Here is a 25,516-nt window from a genome sequence, read left to right on the forward strand (position 1 = left end):
ATAACCCATATAAGGACCTTCTTATCCAGGTTGGGTCCAGATTTAACCCCAAATATATCCTATACTCAAGATACCGTATTACGGGTGGAAGGTTGACCACCAACGGAGATGTACAACTAATGGTTTCCAGACACTATAAACTTTGCAACTCAACACTGGTAAGAGGACTGGAGAGCTGGGCTCTGCATACAGGGCTGACCCAGCTGCCACTATAGTGAGCTCCAGTAACCCCCAGGAATCAAGAGCATCATTTGGATTCCCACAATGATGGTGGGTTTTCAGGCTTGTTCTCCTGGCTCTGAAGATGTTGCATTTTAAAGTTTGAGGACTGAGAGTAAACCGTCATGATATATTTTTTTTTTTTGGTTATTGTTGTTGTTTGTTTTTTTAAGTAGTGAGTTTGTTATATAACTTATATTGTAACTGAAATACGCTTCTTTTAGAATTCATTTTTTCCTATGGCTCCTAATAAAATATTTGCTTTTAACTGCACTTGGAGTATAACACTGGAATTCCATTAACTTTGTTGTTTTACTATATGTTTTGTATGAGTGTTTTCTGAAATATTTTGTTGAATTCATATGCAGTGGCAACTTTTTTTTAGGATTGCACTCTAATGTAGTGCTGCTGGTTTTGAATCTTTATATCTGTTTTTCCAATACACACTGTATAGAAATTCATTTCTAATCGTTTCATATTGTGGCTCACTTTTTAACTATAGTCCTATTATTTGTTTTATACCACATGCATGGTGTGGGATTAAATGCATCAGAAACTTGTCTGGGTTTTTTTCCTCTCCCAGAATTCTCTAAAACGGAAATTGCGCTGTTTGCACATTGGGTTTTCACAACTTATTATTTCAGTACTTATATGAACACACTTTAAAATCATTCATAATACATCCATGGGATAAAAAATACCTAATTTCTTTCCCCCAAAAAAATCTTCCTTATAAAATAGAAATGCGTTTCATGAACACATGACACTGGCACGGCAAAGGGCGAGGACGGCAGGTCTGATGCGGTTCTAGCGCCTGTCTCCCACCGCCTCCAATGCCCTTTCCTTTAGTGCTCGGTCTCTGCAGTGCTTTTGTTTAGTTTTGTTTTGTTTGCTGCCTACCCTGCATTCTCCACCTTACAATCTCTTTTCAGCCTTTAGACTCAGTTCTAATATCATTTACTTCAAAGCCTTCATGGACACCCCTAAACAAGTAATGTTCCTTTTTCTGTGTTATGTTTCCAGAACACTTCTGAATTTGTTATTTACAGAACTCAAAAGGCTGTACTGTAAATATCTGCATGAATGTCTGTTTCCCCTGATGGCCAGGTAACACCACAGGTGGAGATTACGGGAAATGAAGCTGGTTAGGAGGTGAGCAGGCTTAATTCCTATATAAAATAAGCTTATCAGCACCAGCCATCAGCCTACTGGTTTGGGGTATTATTTTATTTTTGGCGAACAGTGGCAAGTCTATTCTCGTGGTCTAGGGAAAAGGCATCGACCCACTACAAAATTGGGGCATCATTTTATTGCAGCCACCCCAGGCAGGGGCCTCTAGACTCCCATTTAGAGAACAAGGGCTGAGAGAGGGAATCAATCCGTGCTCCTTCAAAATGCTGCCTGTGGGACATGATGGGGTGGAACTTAATTTTCTAGTAGGTGAATCTAGCTGGCGGTTCCACTTAGAAAAGAATAGCTAAGAAAGGAATTCAGGGCTCTCAGCCAGTAGGGACCTCTTGAAAAAGCACACTAGAGGTTACATGTCCAGCATACTTTGGATACTTGAAGCACTTTAATATGGTTAGGAATTCCAAAAATAGATATTGGATTATGTTTGTAATCTGGTCTGTACCTGGGTGTGATTAAGTTATGATTAGGGATTTGATTGGGCCATGTCATTTGGGCATTGGTAAAAGGCATGGCAAAGGACAGAGTTGAGGGTTTTTGATGTTGGAGTTTGATGCTGAAGCCTTAAGCTGCAGCCCCAGGAAGTAAGCACACAGAGGAAAGAGAAGCAAGCCCCGGGAAGAGAGGACCTGAGCCAGGAGAACATAGACGAATAGAGATGGCTCCCTTGACATGGCAGAAAACCCAGGAGGAGAGACACAGCTGTTCATCTGATAGTCTACAGCTGACCTTGTGGAGAGAACAGAGGAGCTGAGTCCAGAGGAACCCAGGAAGCCTGAACCCTCACAGTCGTCAGCAGCCATCTTGCTCCAATACGTGAAAATAGACTTTGGTAAGAGAAGAAACTTATGCTTTATGGCCTAGTATCTGATAGGTCCTACCCCAAATAAATACCCTTTATAAAAACCAACCAATTTCTGGTATTTTGCATCAGAACCCCTTTGACTGACTAATAGAGACACTAAGGTTAGAATTTCATCTCTCAAAACTTTCAAATCTATAGCTAGAAAAGAAGGGCAGAGAATGCAATAGACAACTATTGGGAATGAATGAAATTTTGGGAGGCTGTGCTCCCATATTCTTGTGATGTTAAAAAATAAAGGCACTGTAATACCATCAACATTAACGCAGATATGCCATACAAATCCATTTTAATAAAAGAAGTTTCTATCCTTTTGACTGATAAGCTTTAATAATTTGATACAAATTTTTCTTGCATGTATTATTTGCTTTCCTACTTCCCGATTGATCATAATAAGCATTTTCTTGAACGTAAAGGGTTGTCATTGTGGAAATGTTATTAAACTGTAACATAGAGTGATAAGCCCTCACGGGCTTGCCACCACGTTAAATGGATCCAGAGTGCTATATTTTCTCATCTCATATATCTGCTCTATAAATTTTAAATATATTTTCCATTTTCTCCATCAACAGCAGTTTCATGCTGTTGCTATTAGCAAACGATTTCACTCTTCCTGCTAATTCCAAACTTTCAATTTGTTATGTGCCAGGAAACCACATAACCACATATACTGGGACTCGGTTTTAAGTAAAAGTGCATAGGGCAGTGGCCTGAGAAGTTCTAGAAAGAATCATTTCTACCTTTAAGCCCTCAAAGCACCTAGCACAAGGTTTTGCATATCTAAGTACTAAATAAATGTTTTCTGATTTGAATTAGCAAGTAAATAGGCTATATTTTTCATCCCTTTGGGCTCTTTAAGCATTTTTAGATTAGTTTTCTGTTTTAAGATGGGTCACAAAGAATAGTGTTTGCCAGGTAAGTGCCTTCAATTCAGAGGCATCGCTCTTGTGGTGGAAGAACATACCCAATGAGAAGGGATGGTGGTCGCCTGTGAAAGACAGGGATTTCCAGACAATGATTAGAATTCCTTCTTTTTTAAAATTACAGTTCTTTTACTTTTTATTAGAGTTCCTTCTTTTTTCTTATCAGGCCTTTAAAATGTCCTACAAATATTGCTTCTATAATTAAAAAAAGTTACATAAAATCAAGATTTTTTTAGCAGTTCTCTTGAAAACAAGAGTTAAATGACAGGGAGGCAAAAAGTGACTAATAAGGATACTAGATACTACAGTAATAAAGAGAGAGTAATTATTGGGGAAGAGAAAATATGGTGGAAAAATAAATAAAAGGACCTGGCAATCAATGAGATACAGGGGGAAAGGATGATGCGGGAAAACATCTGAGAGCGTTTATAAAGTGGGCATTCTTAGCTTGTCCTTTTATTTTCTCTTCATTTCATCATTTATTAAGCACCCAGTACTGTACAGCTTTATTGAGTGCTGGCACCACTAATAATAATGGAGAAAACAAGAATCAATGGGATATTTTGGGGGAGATGAAGGGGAGACAATGGCAATAACCTGGATGTCCCCAGGAAACAAGATGAGTGTCACTAGTTTACATGGGTAAGGGGTCACAATGCAAGGTGCCAACATGAAAGTCTTCTATAAATATACAGCAGGTGAGATAAAGACGGGGGTGGGCGGGTGAGGGGGAATCTGAAAATATTTAATGCCTCAGGTTTATAACCCCAGGGACAAGAAGAATTAAGATGGAAAGGATAAGGGCAGAGAAAAAGTAGAAGCAACAATGAAAATTAGGAATGAGCTCTTCTGAAAATAGAAAGAGAGACCAAAATGCTAGTACCAGTTCCGCTGCTAATTTATTAAGTGATCTTAACTAGGCACTTAACCGCTATGGCCACAGTTTCCTCATGATTAACTCAAACAACATTGACTACCAAGCATATTATAAGAAATACACAATATATTGTACATGAATTGACTTGAAACAGCGCAAAGCACTGCAAAACGTCAAGATGTAATCAATGTTTTGCAATCACAAAGCCAAAGGGAAAAAAAGGATGAAAGCACTTATTTTCCAAAACACATTTACTTTTTAAAAATGGTGAAGTCAGGGAAGTGACTGTGGCTCAATCGACTGAGCTCCCACCTACCATATGGGAGGCCCTGGGTTCGTGTCCCAGGTACTACTTGTGAAGGCAAAGGGTCCACACCCAAGGAGAGCTGGCGCAGCAAGATGAGGCAGCAAAGGGAGACAAGAGACACAGAAGAATGTGCAGTGAATGGACATAGAGAGCAGACAGCAAGCAAGCCACAAGGGGGAAATAAAGAAAGAATTAAAAACCTTAAAAAAACTAAACAAAACAGTGAAGTCTTCTCTTCTAAGTGATATGCTCCCAGTCCTATATTTTTCTCTACTTCTACTCCTATCAACTTTACCAACTTTTTAAAAAGGACACACCAAAAATACTAGCAAAGCAAGAGTTTAGAGGTTTTGCCTGAGCAGTCCAAGAAGAGATAATTAGAGAAACCTGCCTAACTTTGACATTGGTATCATATTCTGAAAAACTAATTTTCTCTCTTAAATAACTATAATTCCATTTCTCTTTAGAGCAAATTAAAATTGGAGTATCAACTACTACCTGAAATCAGCCACTATGTTTAAGTTTAAAATTCTATTCCCTTTCACCTAGAATAACAGATGCAGCAAAAAAAAAAAAAAAAAAAAGGAAGAATAAGAGTCAGCAAATGAGTTTAGATTGGCTTTGCAACTTGGTCATGTAACCTTGGGCAAAACATTAACCACTGCCTGGTTTCTACATTTGTAAAATGAAAACTATACATGAGTCCTATACTTTAACTATCCTTGCAATTGTCAGATCACATTTGTTTGACTGTTGCTCCCACAAGTCTGAATGTTCCATGAGGAATGAATGTTTCACATCTTCCTTGTTCAATAGTACATTTCCTACACCCAGGAAAGTGGCTGGTACAGAGTATAGGCACTCAATGAACACAATGCTCTGATATCTCCAGATGAAAATGATAGCCAAGGAAATTTTTTAAATTGTGTCTTGGCTGAGCATAAATTTTGATGAAGTCTAATTTATCAATTTTTCTGGAACTTATCTAAAAAAATCTTTGAATACCCTAAGGCAGGAAAGACATTCTTCTGTGTTTTTTCTAGAAACTTCATAGGTTTCACTTTTAAATTTACATCTATGATTCATTTTGAATTAATTTTTGTGTATAGTACAGTTGAAGTGTCACCCCCACACACACACACACAAATGGTCTTTTCAGGACTATTTGTTGAAAAGATATCATTTCTTTAGTGCTTTTGTTGAAATATCTTCATGAAGGCCTGGTTTTGGGTTCTCCATTCTGTTACATGAAGCCATCTATACCAGTAGCACAGTCTTAATTATTCTAGCTTTATAGTAGGTCTTTAAAGTAAGGTAGCTTTATAACAAATAGAGTAAATCCTCCAATTTAGTTCTTAATTTTCTAAATTGTTTTGACTATTATTGCATTTCAATATACATTTCAGATTAGCGTGTCAATTTCTCCAAAAACTCTGAGATTTTGATTGGGATTGTGTTTAATATACAAATCAATTTGGGGATAATATCTTTAAAATAGTGAATTTTCTACTTGGTGAACATGGTATTACATCAATTCATCTATTTAGATCTTCTTTAATTTTCTCATTAATTTTTTTACAGTTTTCACATATTGATTTTTGTATATGCTTCATCAATTTTACCCACCAAGTGTTTAATTTTTATGCTATTTTAAGTGGCATTTTATTGCATCTCCCAAATGCAATATATGGAATTGATTTTTGTAAACTGACCTTGTATAGTGTGACACTGCTAAATTTATTAGTTTTAGTTTTGTTGATTTCTTAGAATTTTCTTTCTATGTGGCCTTATCATCAGAATATAGTTTTACCTTTCTAATATTTAGATGATCATTTGGCTTCTCCCTTTCAATCTACTAATAAAGTAATTATACTAATTGAATTTTGTGTGTTTATCTAACCTTGCATCCTAGAAAAAAAGAATCTGGTCATGGTGTATTATACCTTTTAATATGGCTAGAGTCGATTAGCTAATTTAGTATTTTTGTGTCTATGTACAGGAAGGTGTAATGTAGAAAGTCATTTGTAATGTCATTGTACAGTTTTAATATCAGAGTTATGTCGTACTCATGAAATTTGTTGAGAATATCCTATTTTCCTTTTTTTTTTTTTTAGTAAAGGTTTTTGAAAGATTGATACTTCTTCATTAAGTATTTGATAGATTTCACTGGTGAAGTCATCCAGGTGTGGAGTTTTCTATGTGCAAAGGTTCTGAATTATAAATACAATTTCTTTAACAGATAGTGAGTTATTCAGATATCCTATTAGCTTATGGTCAGTTTTTGCTGACTTACATATTTTAAGAAATTTTCCCATTTCATCCAAGTTGTTAAATTTACTGGCAGAAAGTAGTTCAAAATATGTCTTTATTACCCTTTTAAAGTCTGTAGGATCTACAGTTATGTCTTCTCTTTTATTCTTGATATTGGCAATTGGCGTTTTCTCTCCCTTTTAAAATCAGGTTAGCTAGGGGTTTATCAATTTTATTGATCTCTGTAAAGAACTGACTTTTGTTTTCATAGATTTGCTCTACTGTTTGTCTGCTTTCCTTTACTGATTTCCCATGGAATCTTTATTTCATTATTTTTTATTTGCTGTGTCTTCCTCTGTGTCCACTTGCATTCCTGTCAGCAGGACCGGGAATCGGTGTCTCTTTTTGTTGCATCATCTTGCTGCATCAGCTCTCCATGTGTGCAGCGCCACTTCCGGGCAGGCTGTGCTTTTGCTCAGGGTGGCTCTCCTCGCAGGGCACACTCCTTGCGCCTGGGGCTCCCCTATGCTGGGAGTTGCCTGCGTGGCACGGCACTCCTTGCACGCATCAGCACTGCGCGTGGGCCAGCTCACCACATGGGTCAGGAGGTGCTGGGTTTAAACCCAGGACCTCCCATGTAGTAGGCAGATGCTCTATCAGTTGGGTCAAATCTGCTTCCCTCTAGCTGCTTTTGATGAAAGAATAGATAACTGATTTTAAATCTATACATTTCATTCTAATCTTTTACAAATTTTGATATAAAGTATTTTCACTTTCAGTCAGTTAGAGCTATTTTCTAATTTCCCTTGTGATTTCTCTATCCTCTTATTTAGAAGACTTGTTGATTGGTTTTCAAATAGTTGAACTTCAAATGATTTAACTTTCACATATTTTAATTTCAAATAAGCTAACTTTTGTTATGATTTCTAATTTAATTTCATTGTGTTAACAGAATATAACTTGTATAATTTCAATCCTTTGAAATTTACTGATATTTGTTTCCCCCTAGCATACAGTCTATCTTGGTAAATGTTCATTTTGTACTTGAAAAGAATGTTTATTCTGCAATTGTTCATGTAGTGTTCTATACATGTCAGTTGGATTAAGTTGGTTGTCAGTGTTGTTCCAATGTTCTACATTCTTTTTCTTTGGTCTACCAATTCTATCAATAATTGGAAGTAATGCAAAATATCCAACCATAGTTGTGTATTTCTCTATTTCTTCCTTTAATTCTGTTTTTGCTTCATATATTTTGAAGCTTTATTATAAGGTATATAAGACTTTGGATTATTATATCTTCTTGATAAAAGTGCTTTTATATTATCACTATGAAATATCGCTCTTTATCTCTGATTATAAGTTTTATGTCTTAGGGCAAAAAAGGTGCCTGGAAAGGAAGTTGTTTTCCTTTCTAAGAATGCTATATAATATCTCTCATACTGAAGTGAAAAGAGAAAGCATGGGACAAAACTGTGGAAGGGAATCTCTCAGGGGTAGGTTAGAAATTTTTTTTTTTCCCTGTCTTATCTCCTCCATAATCCACTATTGGTACAGGGTTCTAGGAACTACCCTAAGCAATGGATTATAACACTGAGAAAAGGGACGATGGAGTAATAGCTGCAGGCCTGCTGCCCCTACAGATCACTTCATGCCATTCTGTCCTGTTAGGAGTTTATATAGTTCTCCCTTGGAAACCTTTAGCTTATGTCATGCTTTCCCCCCGAGGATGCCAAAAGTACTAGCCATGTGTAAATGATGTTTGTTGTGTATTTTACATTTTTTCATTATTTCTCTTCATATAAATAATTTGTGAATTTTTACATATTTTCATCTGAGAGACCCTCATTCTGTACTGTGTTCTCAGGTACAATAGCAATTTCAGGGATAAGTCAGCAGCAGCTTCAGCTCTGCACAGCAGGAACAATTTTATCCCAAAGCACAACTTTGACTTTACCTCTTTCTACTGGATGATTAGAAATGAACCTGAACAGGAATCAGGTGGTACACAGAGGTTAGAAGAGGTCAGAGTAGGTGAAAGAGTCAGAATGGAAATAAGGAAAGTGAGGCTCACACATATATATAATTAAAGATTCCTGATCCAAATCTCTAATCCTGGGACACTGGCTCACCTTTCACATGAGATCCTCCCTAAGTGGATCGGGTTATATTTATGATGCACGAAGTGTATGTGTGTGTGTATATGCACGAGTGTGTGCTTGCATATGCAGAATCTCAAGACAGAGGGGGGTAAGCAAGATTTTAAGAATGAAACTTCCATACACCTCCCATGCTCTCTGGAGATATATGTTTGGAGCAAAAACTAGAATCCGCATTTTGTCAAAAGCTATAAAATTGGGCAGTGCAAAGTGTAAACTATAATGTAAACTATAGTCCATGGTTAGCAGCAATGCTTCAACACGCATTCATCAATTTTAAGAACTGTTTATCACACTAATGGAAGACGGTTGTTATTGGAGGACTGTGTGGGAGAAGGAAGGGTGGGGTATATGGGAATCCCCTATATTTTTGATGTAACACTTCTGTAATCTAAAGCTTCTTTAAAAATAAAAGAGTAAATAAAAAAAAAAAATTCTACTGTTCCTGCTCAGCTTCCAGATAGACCTCTAGACAAAAGCTTCTTTGTGGTGCCAGGGCCAGTAAATACGGCTGCAGTGGTGGTAATAGTGTCATGGTAGCTGATGGAGAAAAGAGAATTTCATTTACAATGTGTGAGACTGACACAAACATACCTCACTGACAACTGTCTTTGTGTAGAGAGAGGGCAAGTGTAATGGGATGCGTTAGGTGATGTGTGTCCGACCCTGGTTGTGCAGTCTTCCTCAAATCACGTCCCCCTATAGTTTTTGGATTTGTCTGGGCTTTACGATCTTTACACATTACTGGTCTGGTGACGCCACGTGTTTAATTTGTGCGAAAGTAATGTTAGTCTTCCTCCATGCTGTTTTAGGGTATTTATTGTTTACAAACTTCTTTGCAGTATTGAGAGAAAAAGAACTAACACACCTCTTTCAAAAGATTCTGTTCAGGCAAAAGGATCTGAAATATAAGCTTAGCACGCTTCTCAAAGTGTGGGCCTTTACCCTTTCTTTCATCCATTCCTTTCCTTAGTTCCTATTTTGGACAAGATCTCCTCTTCTAAAAACTGCCCCCTATCCTACCCTTAGCCAAAACAACAATCAGACACATGCATATATTTAATTCTTGGGGGTGATTTTAAATACTAAAAGACTTCTGTAAAAACCTAAATAAACCAGGAACTACCGAGCCCTCAGTTCTAACTTATATCCCCTCTAGACGAAGTTGATTTGTTATTGTGTTCATACCAAGCACTTAGACTGCTAGATGTGTATGAACCAAATTTGTGTACTATTCTCTAACCCTAGGGCAAAGGGAAGGGAAAGGGAGGAATTAGAAAGAGGGGCTTCCACATAGAGAATTGAAGACCTGTACAATACGCTCAGGAACTTGGCTGATGCAAGAAATCTATGTCAAAGTGCCCACAAGATTATTTAATAGGATGAAGATTGGATAAAATTCAAGTCCATATTTATTGCTAGGAACCAAAGCTTTGTCTTGAATTTTCAGAAAGGAAGTTAGGGAGGAAGGAAAAGCAAGGACCTAGGTGTGTCCTATCTGATTTCTTTCCCCTCATTTTCACACTGCAGGAGATTGCATTTTTTTGATGATATATCCCATCATTGGGGTATATTTATTGGATGATTAATTCCTTTCCCTTGCTTCTCCTAATTTTTTCTAGCACGTTAATCTTCTCCCTACTTGCTCCTTTATCCCGGGGGGGGGGGGGGGGGGGGAAATATCTACAATGAATGAATAAAGACTTATTGGTATTGAAAAGTAAAATATTGGTAAAGTTGCATGCAAGAGAATATAGAACAGTGACTGCTAATTGGTACAGGGTTTCTTTTTTGGAGTTATGAAAATGTTCCAAAATTAGATTGTGGCAATGGCTGCACAACTCTGTGAATGTACTGAAAATACTGAATTATATACTTTAAAAGGGAAGGTACATGGCATGTGAATTATATTGCAATAAAGTTGTTAGAGACAGAGGAGACAGATAAATTGGATGAATGAATGAATGAATGAATGAATGAATGAATGAATGAATGAATGAATGAATGAATGAATGAGAAGCATTACATTTGAAATACTCCAGAATTCAGTCCTAGCCCATGTTCTCTTCTCTACCTGGACTATCTCCCCAGGTGATCCCACCTACACAACCACTTTAAATACTGTCTATGTGTCTGTGACTTCTGAATTTCTGTCTCCAGCTCTGTCCTCACTGAGTTCCAGCTGTTTGACATCTCCATTTGGAGGACTAATAGGCATCTCAAACGTAACACAACTAAGACAGAACTCTAGATTCCCTCCCCCAACCAGAATCTTTTCTTCCTCTGTACATTCCCATCTCAGTAATATACCACCTTCCACTAAGCTTACTATCTCTCTCCAACTAGAATGTGAGCAAGACTCTATTTGAGTCTTGTTCTCTCCTGTGTTCTTGGAAGTGACAAGAGTAGGAGTTCAGCAAATATTTTTTTGAATGAAATACTCATGGAATGGTAGTCAAATCACAATACATTTAAAAAGAAAAACAATCAAAATATCAGCTTGTCACTGAACTTAACCAAGATCTTTACAGTACCTCAGTTTTAACATATAAAGATAGACAATTTCCCAAAAATGAAAGCGACATCATTTCTATTCTGATTTTAAAGTAAAAATATTTCTCCAAATAACCTCTGTGCTAGAGTGCAAGAAAAACCTAAGTGATGAAAATCAATATGGGGAGTTGAGAGAAAGACATATATGAATAGAGATCTCTTTTAGAAGAATAAAGAGCTAAAAGAATTGCTGTCACCCAACAGATGGCTAAAAGCACATTTTCAGAACCTCTTAAATACCCATCAAACACTTGTGTAACAAGAAATGCAAAAGCAGTCCCTGCTTTCTTTTCACAAACCCTACCCAGGGTCACTTCAAACCGTCAAGCGGACCTCTTTTACTGCCAACCATCCCTTTCCCATCCTAAGATGTGAAAGTGGTCAGTGTTTACAAATGCTCAGTCATCTAAACATCCCCACTTTTATGAGTTAACTTTGACTCCAAGGAATATATGAAAAAAGACTACTCACCTTTCAGATTCCTCCTCATATTCATTTTTACAAGTTCTAAGATCCTTATTCTACTATTTCAACTATTTTTCTAATATTTTGCTAGACTAGTTTGCATTTTAAGTGTGTGAACCTAATTGAAAATTTTTTAAAACTTACATTTAAAAAGATTTTTTTTCAAATTCAACTTTGGACTCTAATCCAAATGAATATGTATTAGTGAAGTATGGTCTTCAGTAAGTACTTCCAGTTTACTTACAAAGCACGAGATACATGAAAGTGTTTATGGCAACATATGAAAACTGTATTTCACATTGTTTTAATTTAAAACTTGCTCCAAAATAAAGTCTCCTTTTCCCTTAAATTTCCATTGTTGCTTATGCCAATAAATACATTTACTGTTTTTAAATTTTTATTAGAGAAGTTGTGAGCTTACAAAGCAATCATGCATAACGTGTAAAATTCCCATGCATCACCCCACCACCACCAACTTGCATTGTTGTGGAACATTTGTTATAAATTATGAAAGAACATCATCAAAATATTACTGCAAAGGAGGGAAGAATATAATAGATGAAACAGGTGGCATTTTGAAGGTGATGGAATTGTTCTACATAATCTTGCAATGATGGATACAGGCCATGTTAAGTTTCATCGAAATTTATAAAGGTGTGGTCCATAATGCAAGCCATAATATAAACCCCTGACCATGATTGGTACCTATGTTTCAATATTTAAACATCAGCTGTAGCAAATGTACCATCCACACATAAAATGTTATTGAAGGGGAAGGGGGAAAAAGGGAGGATGTTGGGTTATATCGAAGATCCCTATATTCTGTACATGACCTTGCTGGGACCTAAAACTTCTTTGAAGACAAAATGAAAAAAGTAAGACACCGGGGGAATAAATGGAAGAAAATGTCACTGTACATATAGGACAACAGATCTTACAGTGATGAAAAGCAAAAATGTCAAAAATAATTTTAAAAATATTTTTTTGCTTTTTTTTATTATCCCAATTTTTTATTTTTTTCAGTTTTTGGTATTTTATTTCTTATTTTTAAAACTATCATTATTGTTTCAATTTCTTATTAATTGTATTTGGCTATCACAGAAGTGTTACAGCTGTGGCAGGGGAGGATCATTGGTGTGGGGTGTCAGTGATGGGGGATATAAGGGAGGAGGTTCACTGGGCATACATATAAGACATATAAATGTGTTCAAATGTTCATGGGATATTGTCATGGTGCATGGAGATTCACACAATAACTGAAAGAATATTGAATTCCCATCCTGGGAAGCTCTGCCAAATTCTGTAATGGGACAGCAAGAATCCACCAAGTACAGAGGCACTGGCTAGTGAAGAAGGATGGTCCACTGATGGGCCCTTGATATTCATGACTGTGCTTACGAACCTTTACTCTTGAAATTGAAACTTAACCTAGTATTATAGGGTACCTAAGAGTTACAACCTCTTGAGAACCTCCTTGTTGTTCATATGTGGCCTCTCTCTAAGCTGAACTCAGCATATAAATGCAATAATCCGCCCCCCCCCCCATGGAACATGACTCCCAGGGATGAGCCTCCCTGGCACCAAAGGATTACTATCAAGCACCAACTAGCAATGCAACTGGAAAAAGACTTTGACCAAAAGGGGAGAAAGGTAAACACAAATGAGTTTGTATGGCTAAAGAGATTTCAAAGTGAGTCAGGAGGTCATTCCAGAGGTTATGCTTATGCATGTCTCAGCAGGATCTCATGGACTGCCAAATTAGACACTACTCCAAATAGTGGGGCTCCTGAGGACTCGGGAGACACCCAGGCACTATGGTCAGGGCAGAGAGCTCAGGAGTTTGGTGCCTTGCCAGCAGGCTGTACTTTGGAGTTTGTGCTCCTTAGTATGACAGAATTGGACTCAGTTATGGTTTCCCTACACACAGCTCTTCTGTCCCTTCTATTTGAACCTATAGTTGGTACTGGAGTTGGTAGGTATATGCCCAAGAGCCTTCAATCTTTGGGCTGTCCACGTACCAGCTGGGCCCTGAGCTTCAGCAGAGTTGCAACACATACTCTCCAGTTCACTGGACTCACCCAGGACAGCTAACAAGGAGGTGAGGATGGACAACTGCCATACCAAGGAACCGAGACGGTCTACAACAGCAAGCAAGAGAGTTCCATCCATTGGCCATATGGGACTGAAGGCCCCCTCTCAATTAGAGGTGGAGTGGGCAGTACCATCCCAGAACACTGAGGATTGGGGAATGAACTGTGGACTAGAGTGGACTTACCTGTATTCTACTATAGACTTACTGTGTTTCTAGCAATGGGAGAAATTATATCATTGATGTGCAGGCAGTGGTCACCAGAGGTTTGGAGGTCAGGGAGAGGGAAAACATGTGAAATATGAGGGCATTTTCAGGACTTGGGAATTGTCCTGAAAGACACTGCAACAACAGATACAGGCCATTATATACCTTGCCATAACCTACAGAATTGTATGGGAGAGAGTGTAAACTACAATGTAAATTATAATCCATGCTTAGTGGCAATGGTCCAAAATGTTTTCATCAATTGCAATGAAGGATATTGTTATGTGGGTAAATATGGGTGGTGTGGGGAGCAGGGCATATGGGAATACCCTATATTTCTTATGTGACATTTATGTAATCTAAATATCTTTTAAAAAATAAAAATAAAAAATATAATAAAATAAAAATATCACTGCTAATCATGGCCCAAAGCTTACATTTTTTTCCATAACCACCCTATTAATAACACCATGTATTAGTATTGTACATTTGTCATAACTCATGAGAGAACACTTATATTTGTACTGTATCCAATTACTTTGAAAATCTGTTGGTCCCAACTGTTTCCTAAAGTGTTTCGTAAATATGTCATTTGGTTTAAAATTACCTCATATATATTTCTTTTCACAGAAACTGCCTCATTCTTCTCTGAAGCTTATTTTCCACATCTACAAAAGGGGAGTAATAATATCCACCTCCCAAAGTTATCATGAGGGTCAAATGAAGTTAGAAATAAAGGCCATCTATAAGCTATAAAGCATGAAATATTGGGTAACACTGAAGTAAAGGCTGACCAATACCCCATAAAGAGTTCTGTACAAGGTATTCGGTATGCACAGTGCTTAACCCCTTTATCTGCAACAGTTACACTATTGTTGACAAAGTGTTAATTCCAGCATCCTACTCAATTTATATGTTCTTTCATTCAGGCTATTCTAATATTTTCTATCTTTTTTTCTTTTAAAATGTGTAAAACATTATTAAATATATTTTCCTGTGTATAAACACATTCTGGTTTCCTGTTCCACTGACACCTGTGATTCTGTCAGGAAAACACTTCTCACATCTGCCTATCTCCCCCGCTAGCTCATCACAGAACCCAGACTATCAGAAAGGCAGTGTGCTCTACTAGTTTTTAAACATCACACACAAGAAGGTATTCACAAATACACAAGTGAAAAATTACCACATAATTTTTCTTTTTAGAAACTTGATACTGAAGAATCAGCTTTATGAAGAAAAATATTTCCAAGCCTGGAGAACCCACTAACAACACTTTAACCCTTCTCTGTATTTATGAAATTCCCTTGACAATTTATATCTTTAATAATGCAGTTTTAGTTACTTGTACCAAGTTCTATGCCACTTATCTGTGGCTTCCCTATTTAGAAAAGTAATCACAAACCAATAAACTAGTATTTCCCAAATGTATCCCAAGGTATAAACACTCCAGAAAAAAATACCTCTGTAGTCAAATAAATATGTAAAATGCCATGACCTCTACTTACCCCCTTGTGTATTCAAAATGGTTCATGGTGATATTAGTATTCCAACTTTCTGTTCAAATCTTCTATAACTAAAAATACATGTACCAAAATTTTAAATTTTATATAACCCGGAATTTTCCAAAATTGTTAAACATAAAATCCTTTTCTCACCATCCTGGACATCTCCCTAATAGTTGAAGGCATGTAGGTACAAAAGTTTAGAGGTGCATTTTGGGACACCTATCCCTACTTACCCAAAGAAGCAAATAAGGGCTCCTTCACTAATCAAAAGTACAACAGGGTCGAGACAGGGTGGGAGAGGCAAGCCCACACCTCAGATTCCCTCACGAAGACTTGGAAAGATGCCATCATTGTATTTCCACTGCAGCTTTTAGCAACACATATTCGGTGTGTGGTGTGACAAGTCTTTCCCCCTCCTTTTGGATAGGCACCAGATATTCTCTAATACAAGAGTTATTGATCTGGACAGACTGACGAACATAAGAGATAAAATGTCTCTGTCCTCTTTGCACACAGAGATTAATGATTCGCAACTTCCAAAGCAGAAAGGGAAGATTAAAGCTCACACCACATTAAGATGGAATCCACTGAGTTCAGATGAACTCATCACTTCAGGAAGCAGCTCTTTGAAACACCTCAGTAGCATGGAAAGGGGAGGAGGTTCTAACAGTCAAAACAACTATGTATTTTGGAGCCTCAAAGTTTTTTTAAAAAGGATTCCTTTCTGAAACTACAAAGGAAACAAACTGCCACCCATGTCTAAATTTAGGAGGATTCTGGGCAATCTTTAATATCAATAACCACTGATAAAATATTATCCCAGTTTCTCTGTATGATAAAACTGAAGCATAGAGATATTAAGTAATTTGTCTGAGGTCATGCATCTAGCAAGTGGAGAAGCTAGAATTTGAACCCAGAACTTGATTTGTATCACCTCTTGATCTACAAAGAGATAATAGTGGGTGGGGATAGCTGGAGAGATCACTTGTTTTGATTCAAATATGTTTCCTCCCAACTTAATAATCAGTCTGCCAATGTGATCAACAAAGATCACATTAACAGACTACGCTACATTGCCTTCAGGTTTAGTTGAATGGTATTTCAAGGACCATATCCTTTTAAAAATTGGATTTAATTTAAAATACTGGAGCATTTTTGACATCCACTTATTTTGACTACTCATGCCCAATTAGTCCCATCAGTAAGGTTTTACTTTCATTTAAGTTTTCACTATGATAAAGAACATAAGAAAAGTAAGTAGATCACCAGTAACTGTCAAGTGTAGCAATGGCACAACACACTGTCTGTCCATCCGCACAGGGTCATGTACAGGCCCTCCCTTTGATTACTTTCTGTCTCAAGGTCCTGTGGCATTCTGCAAGATGAACGAGCCCCTCACCCATCTGTATATTATCACAAAGTTCTTATCCTAAAATTACAGATTCTCCTTCAAAACTCTCCAGTCAAATCTCAGTTTCCCCTACATAGAAATGATTAACACTGTATATCCCAAAGCAGTATCTTTAGTGAAGTGTAAGAATGTAATCACTCTAATTCCACCACACATATTTCAGAGTTATACTCTGGTCCATTTTATCTAGTAAATAAGGACAAACTAAGGTTATTTGCCAAATTCAGTGATCTGAACTCATCTTACTAGCTACTGAGGAAGGTACCTTGCTTGGTCAGACAATATAACTTACAAAGAGATTGTTTGGTTACAATTGCTTCAGGGCAGGGGTTCTTAAACTTTTTTGTTCCACGGACCCCTATGCCAGTCAGGTGAAAACCACGGACCCCTTACTAAGTCCACACTATACTGTGTATATTTAATAAATATATCACAACCACACCAACACATCCCCACAAGAATATTGTTTTTTTTGAATTTTCAAGTCAAGCTCACGGACCCCCTGAAATCTTTCTGTGGACCCCTGAGGGGTCCGTGGACTCCTGGTTAAGAACCACTGCTGTAGGGTTATATATCAAAATGACATCTCAATTTGTGGAAGCCAAGTAATGGTTTCATGATAGATCTAATCTTGATCTTAACGGTAAAGAAGAAAAGGGGCTTCAAATCTCTTGGGAAAATTTTTGGGAGGATTTAGTTAGACCATGGACTCCTTGAAAGTGGAAACTGGTATTACTGGCTGTTGTTTCCCACAAGTGGATCACGTACCTGGCAAACAGGAGCCTCAAAGAAATGTGTACTCACTGAGAGCATGCACAGAAACGTGGGCAGCAAACCCAAAGAAAATCAGTCCTTGTCCTGATGACATACATTTGGCTAGGACGAGTAGTTCTGAGGGTCTCCAAATATTCTCAAATATTTCAGTAGGTTTAATGGAAATCATCCATTTACCTTTAGATTGCACAGGGCCACTAAAAGGTAAAGATTCCTTGACTTCAGCAGAGAGTAAATCAAGTCACTGTGACAGGGCTGGTTGTCTCACAAACAGGTTACCTCTGAGTACCTTGAAGTAAGGGGGCATATTAATCTGCCAGGCAGTTTCCTAATGGATAGAGTCCTAGGGATTTAAGAGGGCAAACACACACACGGCCGAGGCAACCTCTGGCTCCTTCTCACTAACAGGCAGGGGTGTAAGCAGATTCAGGGTAGAGCTTGATTTCTCGCTTTCTCTTCTCTAATTGCTTGAGCTACACAACACTCCAAGGTAACGAGTAATAGGATTTTGGTGAAGGAGGAGAAGCCTCCGTCAAGAGCTGATTATAAATACATGTTCTATTCCAGTTTACTATTAGCATCCCACCAAGGAATGTGGGCACTCAGCTCACAATGAAATGGACCTTGTTTTCCATTAGTATTCATCTTTTGAGACATCAGAGATAGGGTGGCTGGCCCCACAGGATTGCCAATCACAGTTAAGGCCAGCTCTGCCTGAGGTACTTTATGAAAGATGTGCATTCCAAAAATAGAAGTTGATAAGCAGTAAAGGGTAGATTACTCCACCAATTTGTGACTTTTTTCCCACAAGTCTAAGACGGTGACTGCAGATCATGCCTGGGCTCAAGAACCCAAAGCAGAAAGGGCCATAACTTGCGGTTGTCAGAGTAGGGTTCTAATTAGGGACCCACCTAACTTGCTCAGCAGACCTGGCTGAACAGCATTTCACTGATCAGAGTGTCCACATCCCCACTAGGTATTCAATTACTAGAGAATCTCCATTTCCCTTCCAACTCCAGCAGTGTATGATTCAGTGAATGACAACTTTGTCTGGTATCTTAAACATATGCCTTTTGCACGAGCCAACAACACAGACCATTTGCAAGACACATACTTGTTAGCAAATTCAATCAGGAATTCAGTGTTTGTTGCACAGTCCCTGCCAAAGGCTTCTTCAAGTCATCTCATATTCCAGAGATAGTCTAACAGATAATTTAATCTTCCCTGGAGAACTGGGCACACAGGAAGCAGATTCTATTTCGCTTAATAATTACTGAGCACTGAAAGTGAGAACTTTTGACACTTATCATCTCATTTAAAAGACTTTCTTTCCGAGTTTTTCTATAGATGAAATCTTGATAGAACTACTAGCAGTCTTTGGTGTCCAGATTTTTCCTAAACTTCTTTTACCATTAAACTATCCATCCATCTAGATCCTTATCCCTAAACTGTTTTACAATGTCTCAGAAGACAGTCTTGAGCCCTCTTATCTCAGCCTCCTACTGTTCTGCCTTCACTAAATGACTCATTATTGAATTCTTTCTTGTTTTAGCAGTGCCCTTGTATTTTATTATTATAAACTCTAGTTGAAGATATTGTTTACTGTGTTAATGTTCATTATACCAGGGCCCCAGATTGGGGGGTGGGACTGGGGCCTTACCATTGCAGATAAATGTCTATACTTCCTTTGATCAGAAATTGTAAACAATATGATACAAAGTTTCTCATAGTTGTCTCACTGAAAGCCCAAAGCCACATCCATTATAGTAACCAAGCAACACATCACAGATGGCTAGGAGTATCTATTCTTCTATTTGCTTGGCCATCCCAAATGCTTCTGCAAACAGATGAGAGTATAAATCCCAAATAAAGATAGGGAGATTCCAGTTTAGTGATTGAAAGCATGGGCTATGGCATCAGACAACCTGGATGTTAAACCATCCTCCCCGCTTGGGGTAACAGCAGCCTCAGGTGGGCTCTTTCTCCTCTACGGTAGTATCCTCAGCTGGAGCATATTAATTCCCAAGTCATAATTTCTCTTGAGAGCTGCCTTTGTACAAAGCATTTAGAACAGTTCCTGGCACATAATAAGTATTCAAAAATATTCATTCATATTAATATTATGTTGGAATCCCAATGCCATGTGTTTCATTCTATTCTGCAACTGGTTTACCCTTGTTTCCTCCTATCTACTGACTCATGACTTTTCCATCATTCTTCACCCCCCTTCCTGTCCTCACTTCTCTTAGATCCTACCATCCATCGTTACAGTCACAATCATGCCAACTCGCTCAATATTATGCTCCTCTCTTTCCACGGCTCACCCACCTGGCTAAGCCCCACTCCTTCTGAATTCAGCTCTCCACTTTCTCTAGAAGAGGTGATATAGTGTAATGCTTAAGAGTGCTAGCTCTGGAGTTAGACTGCCCAGGTTTTTAACCCCTGTTCTGCCTAACCGCTCTCTTTCTTTACGCAATTTAAGTAAGAGGCTTATCCCTCCTGTAAAATGAGGGTAAAAATAAAAATGCCTGACTCATGGATATGTAACAAAGTTTAAATGAGACTTTACACTAAGACTATACTGATCATAGTAAGTGCTCATTAAACGTTAGCCACGATCATTTTTATTATAATCACTTTATGTATGAGCCAATGGAATGAAATTGGGAACTCAAACAACCAGACAGACTGCTTGTACTGTAAATATATAACCACAAACTTCAGATGAGTACTTAATACCATCTGGCAACTCTATTTCATTTCCCTAGTAAATTTGCTCCCCCACTCTTTGAAACCACTTTTCCATGCCTTCAGCTCTTACTGCAAGCCTCCCTCACTCTCAGCTGATAATTTCCCTGCTGCAACATGGGGAAAAAAAGAAATCACTGGACAACTATTGCTTTTTCTGACACCACACAATCCAAAAAATTACCTCCAACTGGACTCATTTTTTTCTACCTTCTCTCTAATTCAATGGGCAAAGGGTTCTTGCTTCTCTCAAAGGCCAACTTGGGTTCCAGGTCCCTTCACATACGGCTTTTCCAAGGACTTTACCCCTGGAGTTATCCCTCTTCTCTCTGCATCTTCAGTTCCTCCCTAAGAGACTCCCCCAATGACCCTCACCTCCTGGTAGTCATGCCCCTGTATGATCTTCCCCCCTCAAGTGCAATTGGAACCTGCGGCTCACTTCTAACTAACAGAATATGCAAAGGTGATGGGATGTCCCCTGTGATTACATTACCTCATATGCGACTCCATCTTGCCAGCAGATGGGTTCTAAAGATTGTCTTTGCTGGCTTGATGAAGGAAGTCACATGGCAAGGAACTTCAGAGGACCTCTAGGAACCAGGGAGGCCTCTCGTTGCTGAAGGCAGCCTCTGGCCAAGAGCCAGTAAGAAGCCAGGGCCCTCAGGCCCACAGATGCAAGGAAATGAATTCTGCCCAGCAACCTGAGCGAGCTTGGAAGTGTATTTTTCCCCAGGCTCGTCTTCAGATGAGAACTCAGCTGCCTGACGCCTGACTGCAGACCACAAGGAGAGGACCCAGTTAAGACAGGCCCAGACTCCTATCCCATAGAAATGTGAGAACTGTTTGAGTCCATAAATTTGTGGCAATTTGTTACACGGCAATTTAAAAAAGCTTTTCCACTCCTCCTCTACCAGGTAATTTGCATCATGCACTATTCTCTACACTGGAGCCTACTGTATCCCATCTTTAAAACTCCCAAGACAATATCCCTTCCAGCTCCTTTCCAACACAACTTTTCAGAAGAGTTTTTCAAACACGTCACTATGTCCTCACCTCTCATTCATTATTCAGCCCTTTCTGGTCACACCACTCAAAACCAGCAAGTTGCATATTATCTAGTCCAAATGGACAGATCTCTACCCTTAAATTATTCAATATCCCAGTAGCAGTCAATGTAGTTAATTACTCTCCACTTTGGGGAACTTTTTCTTCTCTTGGCTTACATTTTCTAGTTTTCTTCTACCTATGTTGCTGCTTCTCAATCAGTTTGACTGGTTTTACTCAAACTTGAATGGTTCTGTGTCCCAGAGCTTGACCCAAGGCTCTCCTCTTTTTACCCACCTGTCACACTCCTGTCCAGCAGTCCCCAGTTTTGAATGCCATCAACATACTGACTCCCAAATTTCCCTCTCTAGCCCTGACCTCTCCCCTTACCTCTATATCCTACAGCCATCAGCCTAATTGCAATTTCCACTTGGACATCTAACAGTCACCTCAGACAGCCTGTCCAACACAGAACACTTGATTTAGTCCCCACAAAAAAACCTGTTGCACTCCCAGTTTTTCCAGTCCCAGTAAACGGCACATCTAACCAAGCTTTAATCAGGGTCTCATCCTTGACTCCTTCCTGTCCTTCACTGCCCCCTTGCCCGACGCATCAGCAGTTTCTTGCAGATGGATCTTCCCAACTCATCCTAAATTTGTTCACGTCTCTAACTCCACCTCTGTCAGCCTAGTCCAAGCTGCTCTCACCGCTCACTTTAACTGCAGTGTTCGCCTCCCTGGCCTTTCTGCCATCCTGTGCACTCCACACAGCATGATCTTTTAAAATTACAAGCCACCTTATAGGCCTTTACTGCTTGAAATTTCCTGAAGACTTCAGAAAAGGCCCACCAGATTCCATATTGCTGTCTGCTAGCTACCGCTGTGTATCCTATTCCTACAAAATTCCAGCCACGTTCACCTTTTTCTCCCCCCCCAACCCCCCCCCCCCCCCCCCCCCCCGATAAAACTGCAATTCCCTCTGTCTGGAAAGATCTTCTTCCCCCTCTGCATGCCTCAGATCTCACTCAGATGAAATGCTTAGAGAGGTCTTCCTCCTGAACTCTAAGATGTCATTTAACTGTACTCATAGCGTGCATCACAGTCTGAAGTGCCATACTTATTTATGTACACTGTTGATTACTGCTATGACTTTTCTCATTAGATGTGAGCATCTGGAATGGGTTCACGGCTGTGTTCTCCAGTAACACCTAGCACATAGTAGATTCTCAATAAATGTTTGAATAAATGAACACATGTAAAACAAGGACATATGCATAATAAAATTGTTGTTATACTTCATTAGAAAAATCTCTTCAGCTGTAGTGTCAATGTTTTTAAAACAGTAAAAAAAATGATAAAATTATGCCACAAAACATTCAATATATTCAATAAGTAAGTTTCTGAAAAGTTGTGAGCAAACCAAAGTGGTGTAAAATGAAACCCATTTTGAAAGGATCAACAGAAATTTGTTTGGAGGTGTTAAAAGTCATTTTTATTAATGTGAATTATCACACTCTAGTTATTCTGTTATTATAGATTTGATTTTTCTCACATTGGGTTTTCTTTGATCACGGAGCATACATTATTATTAATTTTTCTACCATAAATCAGGTAGTCACAATGTTCAAACCACAAGACACACTTTCAATATTCTTGGACAAAAATGCTAAGGACTATCTTATTACTCAACGTCATTGTTGTCAGTGGCAATTCCAAATGCAGCTATACCCTGTAGCCATACAATGCAGGCTTTTTAGCAGACCATGGTAATAAGTGTGGTCACGGTCTGGATTCCAACAAGCAGCTGTCAAAAACTATCATCCCAATTGACAAACTGCTGGAATATTCTCACTCCCAGAGCTTCCAGGGTGGCCCAGGAAAGAAATTTGTGTCCATCTTTAGCTACTCTAGGGCTATTCGAATTGCTGTTTAACATTTCCTTGGAACTGCAGTTTCATACTTTGAGAAGCTTTTTATTTTATTTTGCAAGCCTCCCAAAATGTTTTTCAAGTCTTTATGAAGCTCACTTGTTTATGCATTTTTCTTCCTGAAATACCTATATCCTCTAAAAATTCCAGTGAATACTTATCCCGTTGATTTGAAAAACCACTCACTCCATCCTTTACCACTTGCTGCCCTCAAAACTTCTTAGCAACATACGCGATGCATGAACCTCACGGTGGTTTGCTCTGTCCAATCGCATGCCTGAAAGCCCAGCCAGTCAGTTGTGTAATAATAAACCCCTTATCTCCTGAAGATACACAAACGGAAAGATCTCTCTGGTGCTTCAGTGCACGGGAGACTTCGCTAGAATTCTCAGCACAAACTCGTATCCATTAAAAATGCAAGATTCCCCCACTTTTCCTGATTTCCTCTTTTTATACCCTTTGCAATTTCGAAACGGTTAAAAAAAAAAACCCAAATGCTAAACAACATTGAGCATAAACATGAGAGGGCAAGGGGCTATGTCGAAAGGCGCTGGCAAATAGAAGCCTGAGGCTTGGGTTTTGATGTACCGGGCTTTCTGGTTCCCTCGTAAGTGCCCGAGATGGAAACTCATCAACAGTTGTTTTTGGGCAAAGAAGGGGTTGGGAGATTGACAAGAGAAGCTGCTTGCTAAGCTTGGATAGAGCGCCCTCAAAAAAAGACGAAGGGGACATTCCTCCTTCCTTGGGGAAGAATAAAATTTCACTGCCCCACCTCGCCCATCCCCACGGGGCTCAAACCCTAACCTACCTCGTCCCATTTCCAACTTCCCCACCCCACCAAGGAGAAGCGTCCTTTTCCGGCACCCACAGGAGACAACAAACCCATCTGGCTTTAGAGGAAAAGGTGAGCGGCCTCCGGGGGCGGGTTGGTGGGAGATAGCAAATCCACAGTTCCCAATCCTGGCCCGCGTCGCCGCCGGCGCCGCCTGACACACCCCTCCCGGCCCGGTCTCCCGGGTCTCCAGTGCCGGGCCCCGGGCCGGCGGAGCCCGCGCGCGCCACCGCGCCAGCACGCACCTTCAGCGCGCCCCGGGCCGGGCCCCTGGGGACCGCGCGGCCGGGGCCGAGGGGCACGAAGCGCTCCTCGCTGTCCTCGTCGTCGTCGTCGCCGTCCACCACCTCGACGACCACCTCCTCGTCCTCGTCTTCCTCGTCGTCATCCTCCTCCTCTGCGCCCCCTCGGGGCTTCTCCTCCACCCGCCCGAGCCCCCTGCGCCGCCTGCCGCCGCCTTCCTCGTCCTCGTCTTCCTCCCCCAGAAGCAGCAGCACAGGCGACGAGGCGGTGACGGTCCCGGCGGCCCGAGGGGGGCCAGTCGTGGCGCCGCGCGGCGGCGGCGGCAGCGGCGGCCTCCAGCTCTCCGGGGCCGAAGCCGGGCCGGGGGGCGGGAGCCCGGGGAGGGCGGCTTCCCGGGCGAGCGCGGGCCCCGGCGGCGGCAGCGCGGGGCCCCCGCGGCGGCTGCCCAGGCTGGAGCGCTTGGCTAGACGCCGCGCCTGCATGCCTGCTGCCGAGCGCCGGCCCAGGCGCCGGGCCGGAGAGTTTGTCACCTCTTTCTTCTCCTGCTCCTCCAATTCCTGCCGGGCAGCCGCTCTGGCCGCAGGCGCCCGGGGCGCGGGGCTGCGGGGGGCTGCGGGAGACGCCTCCCGGGGCTTGCAACCGCCCCTGGCTGCAGAGGCGCGGGCGCCGCCTTCGCGAGACCGGCCCGCGGAGACGCCGGCGGCCGGAGGCTACGGCGGGGCGGCGCGGCGGCCGCGGGCGGGGGTGGGTGTGAGCGAGCGGCGCGCTGCCGCCTCCGCCGCCGCCGCCGCCCGGGAGCCGCGGGCCGCGCTGCGCTCCATGCGGCCGGCGGCCGGGCCCGCGCGCGCCTCTCCCGGCCCGCTGCGCCCGCGCGCTCCGGGCCTACCGCCGCCCGCCCTCGGCGCGAGCTGTTTGTGTTGTGTGTTTTCCAC

General features: G+C 40.5%; 1 protein-coding gene across 1 annotated transcript in view; it reads right to left on the reverse strand.

Moving 5' to 3' along the window:
- Positions 1-25,259, reverse strand: part of ZNF704 (zinc finger protein 704) — a 238,991-nt gene extending 213,732 nt beyond the window's left edge. The window contains exon 1 of the mRNA XM_004479103.4: positions 24,587-25,259. Within this exon, the coding sequence (XP_004479160.2) occupies positions 24,587-25,066 (480 nt within the window). The 5' untranslated portion in view covers positions 25,067-25,259. The remainder of the gene's footprint in view (positions 1-24,586) is intronic.
- Between the last annotated feature and the right edge of the window lie 257 nt (positions 25,260-25,516).

This window comes from Dasypus novemcinctus, chromosome 14 (genome assembly GCF_030445035.2).
Source record: "Dasypus novemcinctus isolate mDasNov1 chromosome 14, mDasNov1.1.hap2, whole genome shotgun sequence".
Taxonomy (NCBI): Eukaryota; Metazoa; Chordata; class Mammalia; order Cingulata; family Dasypodidae; genus Dasypus; species Dasypus novemcinctus.